The sequence below is a fragment of the Hemibagrus wyckioides genome, linkage group LG02 (genome assembly GCF_019097595.1).
Source record: "Hemibagrus wyckioides isolate EC202008001 linkage group LG02, SWU_Hwy_1.0, whole genome shotgun sequence".
NCBI lineage: Eukaryota > Metazoa > Chordata > Actinopteri > Siluriformes > Bagridae > Hemibagrus > Hemibagrus wyckioides.
In genome coordinates, this window is record NC_080711.1 from 12,768,115 (window position 1) to 12,780,274 (window position 12,160).

At 41.1% G+C, this 12,160-nt stretch overlaps 1 protein-coding gene across 1 annotated transcript in view; it reads left to right on the forward strand.

Moving 5' to 3' along the window:
- The first annotated feature begins 305 nt into the window (after positions 1-305).
- ntn1b (netrin 1b) overlaps positions 306-12,160 on the forward strand; it is a 43,127-nt gene continuing 31,272 nt past the window's right edge. Inside the window, exon 1 of the mRNA XM_058415859.1 lies at positions 306-2,010. Coding sequence (XP_058271842.1) covers positions 984-2,010 — 1,027 coding nt within the window. The 5' untranslated portion in view covers positions 306-983. The remainder of the gene's footprint in view (positions 2,011-12,160) is intronic.

The following is a 12,160-nucleotide window of genomic DNA, read 5'->3' on the forward strand; positions in this document are numbered from 1 at the left end:
TTAACTAATGAAAGGTAAAGATTCAAAGGTACACTTCCTCGCGTGAGGGTACCACAGTGGCAGGAAAATAAGATTAGTTTAATACCTATTTCAGTGAAAGTATATTTTTGTTAAATAAAGGAGAAGGGATACACTCGGTAGATAAACAGGGCTCTGGGTGTAGTTTACAAAACTCATCTCAGTAATCACAATCAAAATCTACATAAGCTGGACGGGGATTAGTGATATCATTGGGTTGAGTGTTACTAATCACCTGCCCGTGGATGCCCCCTTTGGCGTGTAGCCTATTCTCTGAGCTCAAACTCAGCTGAATGCCTGGATTCTGTTCACACAGCGGCAGCAGCGAGAGTGAGACACACACTCAGAGACACACTCAGAGACATGGTGGTGTGAATGAGTTGGGGGGGAGAGTGAAAGAGAGAAAGCAATTCTAGCAAAAGTAATAGCAGGTTTTCTTTTTCATATCGTTGGCGTTAAGTTGAAGGGGGAAAAGTGCGTGATTACAACATATCCGGGCGAAAGTGAGTAAGAGAGTGAAAAGAAAAGGGAGCGTACCCTGTAATTTCTTTAAGCCGTTGGCCATACTCCTCAGCCCGGTTAAAGCTGTTTCTCCGAGTGAACATTTCCTCGCTCGACTCGGAAGATTTCGGTTGTTTGTTAGCACACAGCAATTGTGTGCACGTTTCTACGTTGGTTTCGTTCCATCGAGTGTATTGGCAAGGTTTAGGTCTCAGAAAACTGAGAATTAAGACTCCAATTTCATTTGGAATAAGTTCTTATGCTGTTATAAGACATCCTGGTGTTCTTTTTTAATGTAGAAAACACGTGCCCTAAAGTGACAAGCCTGCTCTCATCTCCTGATTGCATGCCCGCGCGCAGAGGATCTGATCCGTCTGGAGTTTGAAAGCGCGCGCGGAGAAGCAAAACTTCTCTTTCTTCGCAAAAGGCCGTGCATTTAGAGCAAACCGGACTCCTGTGGGACGATGCTGCGGCTGTTCGTGGCTTGGAGCACTCTGGTAGCGCTGTGCGTGATGGTGGAGGGAGCGCGCGGTGGCGGCGGCGGTGGTTACGGCATGAGCATGTTCGCCGCGCAGTCCTCGCCGCCCGACCCGTGCTACGACGAGAACGGCAACCCCCGCCGCTGCATCCCCGACTTCGTGAACGCGGCTTTCGGTAAGGATGTGCGCGCGTCCAGCACGTGCGGCACCCCGGCGGCGCGCTACTGCGTGGTGAGCGAGAAGGGCGACGAGAGGACGCGCGACTGCCACACGTGCGACGCGACCGACCCGAAGAAGGCGCATCCGGCCGCGTACCTCACAGACCTCAACAACCCGCATAACCTCACGTGCTGGCAGTCCGAGAGCTACGTGCAGCACCCGCAGAACGTCACTCTCACGCTCTCGCTGGGCAAAAAGTTCGAGGTGACCTACGTGAGTCTGCAGTTCTGCTCGCCGCGGCCCGAGTCCATGGCCATCTACAAGTCGATGGACTACGGTAAGACATGGACGCCGTTCCAGTTCTACTCAACGCAGTGTAAGAAGATGTACAACCGACCGAGTCGCGCGGCTATCACCAAGCAGAACGAGCAGGAGGCCATCTGCACGGACTCGCACACGGACATGCAACCGCTCGCAGGCGGCCTCATCGCTTTCAGCACTCTGGACGGCCGGCCGTCGGCGCATGATTTCGATAATTCCCCCGTGCTGCAGGACTGGGTCACGGCCACTGATATCAAGGTGACGTTCAGCCGCTTGCACACGTTCGGCGACGAGAACGAAGACGACTCGGAGCTGGCCAGGGACTCGTACTTCTACTCCGTGTCCGATCTGCAGGTGGGTGGCCGCTGCAAATGTAACGGGCACGCGTCGAAGTGTGTGCGCGACCGCGACGGCAACCTGGTGTGTGAGTGCAAACACAACACTGCGGGACCCGAGTGCGACAGGTGCAAACCCTTCCACTATGACCGGCCATGGCAGCGCGCAACGGCCAGAGAAGCCAACGAGTGCGTCGGTAAGTTCACCTCAGTCTTATCAGGGATAAAAAAAAATCGATTAAGCCCAATTTATACTAATGGTGATCTGTTAAACCAAATAGACTTGGTATATGGTATATGGTTCATTTGTCTCAAGTAATGCAATATGCACAAATTTAACAAGAAAAAAAGAATTAAAAAAAAAATAGGGAGAGCACAGAAATGAGACCAATGCGCATAAACATATGTAAAGCATTCTCATGTCCTTTTGAGGGAACGTTTTGGTCCAAACACAGCGTCTAGCTAGACAGCAGCATTTATACTGCCAAAACCAATACATTAAAAAATTAACTCACTGAAAAGAATAATAGTACGAGCAAGTTTAAATAAAAGCCATTTCCTGTAAGACACACACACACACACACAACAATTTAAAAAAAATAAATGACTTTAAATCCAGGTATTCAACTGAAATCATATAAAGTTAAAAATATAGTCCATTTTAGATTTAGATGCAGAGTAAACAACAGAAATTGCAAGTGAATGAATATTACATAAAGTTTTGCGTTGTGGTGTCTGTACCACCATTGCAGAGCTGGATGACAAATCACTGCTGTGCTATACATTTGATATTGCCATTATCCTGCTTGTTGGCCTACACTGTTAAATAATGACTGACACAAAGGTGGCAATTAAAAAACGCAGGAAGTTCTTTCATTCATCACCACTGTCAGCTGCTGTAAGACTTTAAGTTTAGTCTGCACCATTTCTTAAGGAAGGAAACCTTCACACCACAGAGGTTTTCACAGGGACTCATGCGTGTCATGTTATTCCATGGCAGGTGTCTTTATCAGATCGAAGCCGAGATTAAATCAGCTTTGCTGACATTTTTGGCATGCAAGGAATAAACTGCTACTTTCTGCCAAATAAATTACACTGGGGGGAAAAAATGCTGTGTTTCCTGATAAGAAGTGAGATAATATCTATGAAGGAGAGGAATTAATGAAGGTTTGTTGATTTTTCTGATCAAATGTATAACATGTTCTAGGCAAGGATGCAGAATAGACTGTTAATAGCTCCACTGTTGTGTGTTGCTGATAGGACTGGGATTTTAGAAAATTACACATTATTGACAAGTTACATTACTGACATCAATACTGAGCTTGTTGTTGTCAGGTCAGCCCTGAGACTATTTAACTAAGACCTGTATCTGTTTTTGTCCATCGGTCTTTGAACTTTTCCCACTTTACCTTGTCACCATTAGGATCTACAGTGTATCTTGGTCAGGTGCCATCTAGAATCAGGTTTGCTATCACAGATGATCTTGTAACCAGGTGTGTGTGTGTGTGTGTGTGTGTAAGAGAGAGAGAGAGAGAGACAGAGACAGAGAGAGAGAGAGAGAGAGAGAATAAGACCCAGCTGGAAGACTGAAGGCTGCTACAGTCCAGTGATTAGATATAAAAGAGTGAATGGGTTCCTTCTCTGCATCGGAGGCAAATGTGTCAGTGTCTCTCGTCAGGAGAGCTGCAGGTATGAGCGTGAGGATAACAAAGTAAGATTCCCGTGAACTGGCATATGGGGGCACCTTTATTTGCAGAGCTGTGTGGTGACCAACATTCCAGCCTGGGATTTGCACGCAATGTTGTGGACTCAAACAGAGTTGATTGGTCAATAAAAAGGTAGTAAAGATAAAGTAAAGGTAAAAAGATATAGTGAGCATTTGGAACATTAAAACATTAATAAAGGTCTTGCAAAATATCAATTTAGTGTGGTTATTATTCCCAAATACTTGACTGAAGAATGGCACAGGGTGCAGTATGTTTCTCCAGGGACACATAAACCCATAATTATGTATCAGTGTTAGAGCTTGCTTTAAGCATGTGGACTCTGTTTTTATCTAACAGATTTCTAGAGCTTTCTGTCATCTGAAAAGATTAACTCATAACTGTAGCCATATAAGCAATAAAATGTAGTTTGCTTGGTTTTTAGGGTTTATAGGGATTTATCCTACAGCTCCTAAATTGTTAAATCTGATTGGTCAGAAGGTGCTGGTGAAGTTTCTGTAACGGCATGCTGCCAGCTATATATCAAATTAGGTTTATATTAATGAGCCTTGCCTAATATGTTATAGGTTCATTAGCAAACAACTGATTCACCACTGTTATATGGATTCCTTTTCAATAACTGTATATCCTTGTAGTGTTTTATTCCTTACATGAACTAGAACTGGATATTTTTTAACAGACCAATGTCGTCAATTATTATAATTCTGATTATTATTAGTCTACAGTTGATTTTAATATAGCTTGTGGGATTATAACTTTTAGCTTTTTATTACGTATAGAGGTTTTTCCCCCTGTAACTATACCCCACGATGATCTTGACCTCTTTTGACTCTGTTCTGTGGGCTATTATAGTCGATATTACAGTATGAGCACTCAGTAGAGCAAATACCACCGGCATAGTTCACCATTTCATAGACATGTTTGTATGCTCCTGAGCCAGAGACAGGTCATTCAGTGAACGGCACTCTGTCTGTATACACACTATCAGTGCCAGAACGAGGGACGATCAGCCAACTACATCACCCACATGCCTGGCTCAACCTGTATGCTTTCTCAGCTTACCACCCCGGGGTAAATAGAGCTGCAGGCGCCTTTGTGCCTGATAAATTTGTCCCTCAGTCTTACACAAAGGAAAATAATTTAGCCCATACAGAGATCATGTCTGTCGGCCTCCATATGAGTTCAGAGAGGAGGGAAATAGCAACAATTTGTCAGGATATATAAGCATGAATCATTCTAAATCCGTTCTCTCAGAAAGCAAAACTTTTCAAACTCTGGGCCTCTGCATCCTTATCGTCGTGTTTATTTGAGAGAACGTTTGGTTACCATCAACTTAAACAGAAGTCTCCCTCCGTGTGCACAAACATGTCCACAGCAAGCAGTGGAGTTTTGAAGGGCCAGTGATTATATCAGTAGCAAATTGGCTTTTCTCCCAGTCAAACCAGCATTGTGCTCAGTGCAAAGCCCTAAAAATAGATACCAGACACGGTGGTCTTCAGATTTTGTCTTGTTTTTTTTGCCATTGTAAACTCTTAATTGGCATTAATCCACAGTTGTTCTGCTTGTAGACTGCGGTTACAGTGAAATACACCACTGTTTTGTAAAAGAAAAAGAGAAAAAAAGACACAAATTACATTTATATAATTGAAAATGAATGTATTTTGGGGGAATAGAAAGTAATCGTTTCTCAGGCCTTCAGAAACTGCAGTTTATGTGTATGTAAACTGAACCAGTGTGCTTATTTTATTGAAGCAACTGAAATGTGAGGGATTTCTACTAAATCTGGATCAGCTCACTGGGAATTGCGGGTCTGTGGAGCATCTGTGGGTTTCATCGTGCTGATATTGGATCACAAGGCGGCTGAAAGAATTTTGTAGAAAGATGACATCAGGACCACGTGGATCCGAAACTCTCCAGGATAACAGCTTTCCACTGCCAGACGTTAAATTTAGTGCAGTCCTTCGTGTGTTTCAGTGTGTGTTTGCACGTGGACAGCAAGCTATCTGTATTAGATTTACAGATGTTCTCATGGCATATTCACAAACTGCATGCATTACATTGGCAAATTCTCTCTTTTTTTTAAACTGCTGCCTGTTGTTTTACAGTGCAATCACAATACACTCAATGAGACTGAAAAATCTGCTGTGGCAGTGTATTTTCTACCCGACAACATGACTCAAAAAAAAAAAATCTTTCAGCGTTGCATAAAAACAGGAAATGAAATTTAGCAAATTGACTTAAAAATGCCTCCCTGTCATCCTTGAACACTGTCTCGACATGAAAAGAAAATGGGCCCGTATGAAAGGGGGAAAAAGCACAAAAATGAAAACAAACATACTGAGCCGGGAGAAAAGGGATGGTAGGAGGAACGAGAGAGAGAGAGAGAGAGAGAGTCAAACACTCTCTTGAGTTGTTAATCGGAAGCAGGTGGCTTTCTGGTCAGCTTTTTGGGGAGTAAATTCTGACACAGATTTGGCGATTCTTGGCCACATGGAAATTTAGACACCTAGTAATACCCTATCAGGCCTTTACTGCCAGCAAAGACTGCGCACTGACTTCCTGGCAGAGTGGCTCGGGGCGAGTGATCCAGCCACTGGAGAACATGAGCACATTAGCAGGCTAAGGGAGAAAACATGTACTCAGCGTTTGGGGTATTGAGAGCTTGAATGGCTGAGACAGCTATAATACTGCAAGCCGACACTTAAATATACAAGACAGCTACAAGGGTTTCAGCAAGGACCTTTCTCTGTGTTTCGGTTTGGTTGCAAGCTGGGCATTGAATAAAGCACACTGGACTGTGTTTTCACATTAGCATTCAAAATAAACTGAGAATAGTCTGAATTTATAAGCTAACCACAGGCTTTGTTTTAGGGTTCTGCCTCCCCATAATATTGATTTAGAAAGAACTGTTTACTGTCACCAAGCTCTGGGCCTGAGAACACACAAGGAAAATATGAAGAGGGGGAAAAAAATGCAAAAGAGATGTATTTCGGGATTTCCAAATCTAAACCCAGGTGGAACCGAGAGTTCTCCGGGCAAAGAGCTGCGTGTTTTTGCGATTTTGGTTTGCTGAGCTCATAATTCAACACAGACACGACGTACAAGCCAACCGGCTTTGCTGCGTCTTTAAACAGCAATCCTGCGTTTTTGAAGTGCGGTCAAGAGGGATGGTCCATGTCCTTCCGGAGAAATGCTCGAGTTTTACACTTTGATGTTGGAAGTTGCTTAGCTGTCTAATACTCGCAGTCAGTCTGTATTTCGTATTGTGTGTGCGATCGCTGTATGTTTTAGGAGCTTTATCTGGCTGCTCACGTTGTCCTGCATTCACCAGATTCTTCTTATTAAAAAGTATCGCTTTACTTGTTCTTTATCAGATGTCAGTTGTGTGAAGCAGTTTATATTTTTGTCTTTGAACATATAAACAAAAGGTATGAGCATGGCACACCTTTGAGCTGATTGTGAAGACAGATTAAATAACGTACATTAAGGAAATGGCAGCCAGTCATGAATGCGTGGGGGTTTGGGAAAACCCGTCAGATTCTTGAAGGAAAAAAAACAAAACAAAAAATAATAAAAATTACTTCTTAAGGTTTTTATGTCCTTTTTGACTTTGGGAGATTATTATTTGTGTATTTCACACACTTTCAGTGGTATAAGTGGAGTTAAGTGATCACATTATCAACGGAAAGAAAAGTGAAAGAAGAAAGTTGGGGTTTGTGGTGAGTAGGTTTATGTGAGAAGATAGTAAAATGAAAGAGATGATTCATGCTCACTTCTGTGCTTAGACATTTATGTGCTGTGTCTGGTGCTGTGTGTGTGTGTGTGTGTGTGTCTTAGTGGCAGTCGTATAGCTGCTGATAGGACCACCCTGTGTGCGTGTGGGTTTGTGTGCCTGCTAGTGTAAAAGGAAGATTGGGAAATGATTAATGGTTAAGTGAGCTGACATATTTCATGCACGCACATGCACAATCACACACACACACAAGCTCGAGCACACACACATAGTACACACTTCATCACTCTCCTCAACACTACAGACCTCTTGCTGGGTCTCCTGCTGTGTTTCCCAACTGCTTTTGCCAGAGACAATATACACACACATCCATACACAGCAGATGTACATAGTGTATTTACCGACATTTTTAGATGAATGCCATCCACTCAGGGCTTTGAATACAGTTAAATTTGGGTGACAGTTAAAAATAGGGGTAGTAAAATCCAAACATACGTCAAAATTCGTGCATTAAGGGTTTAAAGAGCTAATCTAAACGTACGGAAACAGCACTGGAGCACCATCGGGAATTTACAAACCCAGTAAATGCAGCGTGCTGTAAATGCACACGATAAACTGTGAAATACCATTTGAATGACGGCAGCTCATCCAGAGGGGCAGGTGGGGCTGAGCACAACTATATACATCAGCCGAGATTAACGAATGTTAATCTTTCTAAAGCCTTCATTCACAACTCCATACATTTTGAGCCACCACCCAGTAAAGAATGTTACTAGTTGAAAGATATAAACGGTAAACTGTCTATAAACTGACAGTTCAATTGATCTGCTCAACTTTCTTGATGTTGTACAGTTGTAGGGCAGCACACTTCGCACTCTGTTTAGCTCATTAGACATATTATTGCACCTAGCTGTCAAAATGGACGCAAGCACTTACAGGTCCATTGGGGCAGGTATCACACTGCCCTGTGCTTTCTCTTATGGGAGAATGGGGTGAGACAGGAGGAAGATTTATATACCAATTCTGTGTTTGACACACATACTTCAACAGTGGTGAAGAGATCTGCAGCTGCTATATGGAATACGAATTATTTGAATTTCTTTCAAATCATTCACAGTAATACTGAGTCCTTGTTTTAATTAGAAAGGATAGGATTAGCAAGATTGAGCTACACTCTTCTAGCTAGCTCCACTCAAATCCATGGTCATAAGCTGCTCCTGTATTTACGCCGTATTAAAGAATCATTATTAGATCATGTATCATCTATATCTATAATCTATAATCACTATAGAAAACAAGATTCACAGTTGTGCTAATAATAACCCTCATTGATCTGTTTTTGTTTTGTATCTTACCTTATTAACCCAAACTTTTAAATATCTCTTGTTTTATGCTACACCATTTTGCCATTAACACCAATCAGCCGGCTTTTTTGTGACTACTGACATACATATCGAACATAACTTTCTAACTAACCAGTTGCCAGCTGTGATTATCGCCCACACACAGTTGTCAGTGGATATATTATGGTTTGAAATTTGTCTCTCACTTGAGTACAGTGAAAGACAGTAGATGTTATCATCTTGAGAATTTCTTCATTCCTGTTGCTCAGCGCAGAAAACTCCACCAACTCTGCGTGAGCCAAACTGATGGTGGGAGATCAGTGAAGCATGAGCAGTGAGTCCAGTGGGTGTTCCTGCACATCTCTATTTACTGACAGGTTTACTGGCTGTGGAGGAGATGATTAAGAGACAGTGACTCTTCCGTGTATCATAGAATGTAAATCCCGTCCCATATCGGAATTTTCCTTTAAGATGGAAACATTTGGTCAAAGGTTATTTCAGCTTGTATATGCTCACTGTTATATAAAAAGAGTTCATTGGATAATTTAGTGTTCCGGGCTTCCAAAAAAATGTTCTACTAAGAACCTTTTCTGATTTGGGAAACACTTTTCTACTTTCTAGCTAGCTAGCTAGCTAGCTAGATAGACAGACAGACAGACAGACAGACAGATAGACAGACAGACAGACAGACAGACAGACAGATAGATAGATAGATAGATAGATAGATAGATAGATAGATAGATAGATAGATAGATAGATAGATAACCTCGTAGTGCTAAATCATTATGACCCATTTACTGCAAGGAAAAACACATAAAAAAATTTCCAACATAGAGGTTTATTTGCTTGGCTCAGTTTTGCTGAATAATAAAAGAAAACCCTTGATTTTAGCCCCTGTCGTCTTCCTTCCATGGTTTATATGATCTCACACCTGCAAGCAGAAGTATTCCCAAATGAAGGGAGTTACGCACCTATTTGAATATTATTTAGACTGAAGAGTATTATTATTATTATTATTATTATTATTATTATTATTATTATTATTATTATTTGCACAGATATTTTCTACATTACATAATATCATTAGTAAATAACACAACTCCACAGTCATAAGATTATAATAGATCTAATGTGTCAGTGAGACATCAAGTCTTATGTGCTTACTTTGTAGTTACCTTTCTGTCATACAGTTTACACATAGAAGAATGAGGGTTTCTTGCATCTGTGTCATATACTTAAGTCATTAAATCATTACCTTGTAGCATATTAACTTTAACTGTTGTGTAACTGATCTTCCTGATGCGAGTGTCACAGTCGTGCAAAAAGTAATGCTGCCACTTCACCTCACCTTCAGCTACACTAAATTGCCCCCTAGGTGTGAAAGAGTCTGAGGATGTATGTGTTGGACTGGTGTTCTATCCAGTGTGTATTCCTGACTCAAACCCAGTGTTCCCAGGATAGGCTCCAGATCTGACCAGGAAAATGCTTACTGAAAAAAAATAATTTTCCCAGTGCAAAAAAAGCAATTCAGCTAACTGATTTAGACATTATTCCCTAATCTAGTCAGAATTTTCATAAATCACTGCACTGAAGAGCTCAATCACTGTCTGGTAACTAATTAATCCACCAGAAAGTCCAAAGCCTCTTGATGGAATTGATATGGGAGAGAAGAAAAGCAGGAGATCTTGAGAGGAGGTCCATAAGGAAGAGAGAGAGAACTTAACCTGGTCCCCAGAAGACCTGTAAATATCATTGGCTGTGTCGGTCTTAGAGAGGGAAGCAGAAGCAGGGGATCCATTCATCTCTTGAAGGCAGTGTGGCTGGAAGAAAATGTGTGTGTGGGTGTGTGTGTATGTGTGTGTGTGTTTGGGGGGGGAGGGGTAAGCCTTTAATCCTGTCTCACTGTGATAAAGTCTAGACACATCATGTCATCAGCATGGCTACTATGATTTCTCTGTCAAAGTCAGGAACTGATCTCATTTAGCAATTAAACCTCTTCATTCTAACCATTGCAGTAACATGTTAAAAGTATGATTATACATTCAATGTCCTGTATATTAGGAACAGCTGTACATTTGCAAATTTAGGCAAATTTATATTCATGTGGTGGAAACAAAATCAATCACATGGTGGAAACAAAATGGATAAAATCATACTCAGGGATCTCAGGGACTTTGCCCAATGTGTGCTTGTTGCTGGAAAGATGGGCTGCTTTCAATAGTTTAGAAACTGCTGATATCCTGGGATTTTTATTCGTAACAGTCTCTAGAGATTATACAATGATGCAAAAAAAAACAAAAAAAAACAAACATCTAGTTCTGGTAAAAAATGCTTTGTTGATGAGAGAGGTTACAGGAGAATGGGCAGGCAGGAACACTACGCTAACTAAATATCCACTCTTTACAACTAGGGTGAGCAGAAAAGCATCTCAGAACACGCAACATGTTGAAATGAACCTTGAGGCAGTGGGGTTACAACAGCAGAACGCCACGTTTAGTCCACTCCTGTGAGCCAAGAACAGAATCAGGCTACAGTGGGCACAGAAATGTTCACCGAAACTGAAACGGATTGGAAAAGTTCAGGGTGACGTTTTTTCCAATATTCAACTGGCTTTGAGTTTTGTCAAGCCTTTGCCCAGTGTAGCTTTAGATTCTTTACATAGTGCATTTAATTGTGTTTTGTCATGAGCATGTGCACCAAAAGTGATGTAAGTTGTGTAACAGGGTGAACACCAGTCAAAAATCCTTAATGAAGACTTGGCTTTCATATAATGAGAGCTTTTTTGTGCAGATGCCAAGCTCTATTTCCTCAGGATATGCTTTTGAGTATTTACATATGCACGTGGGAACCAGAATAACCTGTTAACAAACCGACCCAGGTTTAGGCCAGCATTAAGCATGGAGTTATAGTTGTATGTTTCTCCAGCATTATAACAACACCATTTCAGAATATGATCATTTTTAAGAACGTACTGAATTTTAGACATGATGTGACCTTCATTTCTGGGTTTAAACTATAAGAAATTGAATTAATAAAAATCTATGCTTTTTTCGAAAACACATTATACAGCAAACTCAAAAAGTTAGATCAAAGGTGAGAGATTGAAATGAATTATTCTGTGAATTAATAAAGAATAATGAATTAATAGCTGGTAGAAGTGCGAAAAAAAATCAGGTCTTCTGAATGATGTTTAGGATATTTATTGAGGATCTTAAACTGATAGGTTAGAAGCATTCTTTTAAAAGAAACACTCAAATGTAGAACCCTTTTTATCTCTAATCCATCAGAGGTCTTGTGTAGAAATCTTCACCTATCAGAGAGGATTCTGAGTAAAACTAAGCTAAGAAGCCGTAATTATTCAAAGAACAAAGATTGTAGTGCTATTTTATATAGTAGTTAGCTAAAAGTATAAAAAAATAATATTATATTTTAATATATATATTAATCGAAATGAGGAGTAGGTGTAGACTCATTGGAGTGTCTACATCAGTTGTATTTAAAGTCTAATTTTTCTCTGTGCTTATTGGGTTAGGTAGTAGTTAGCTTA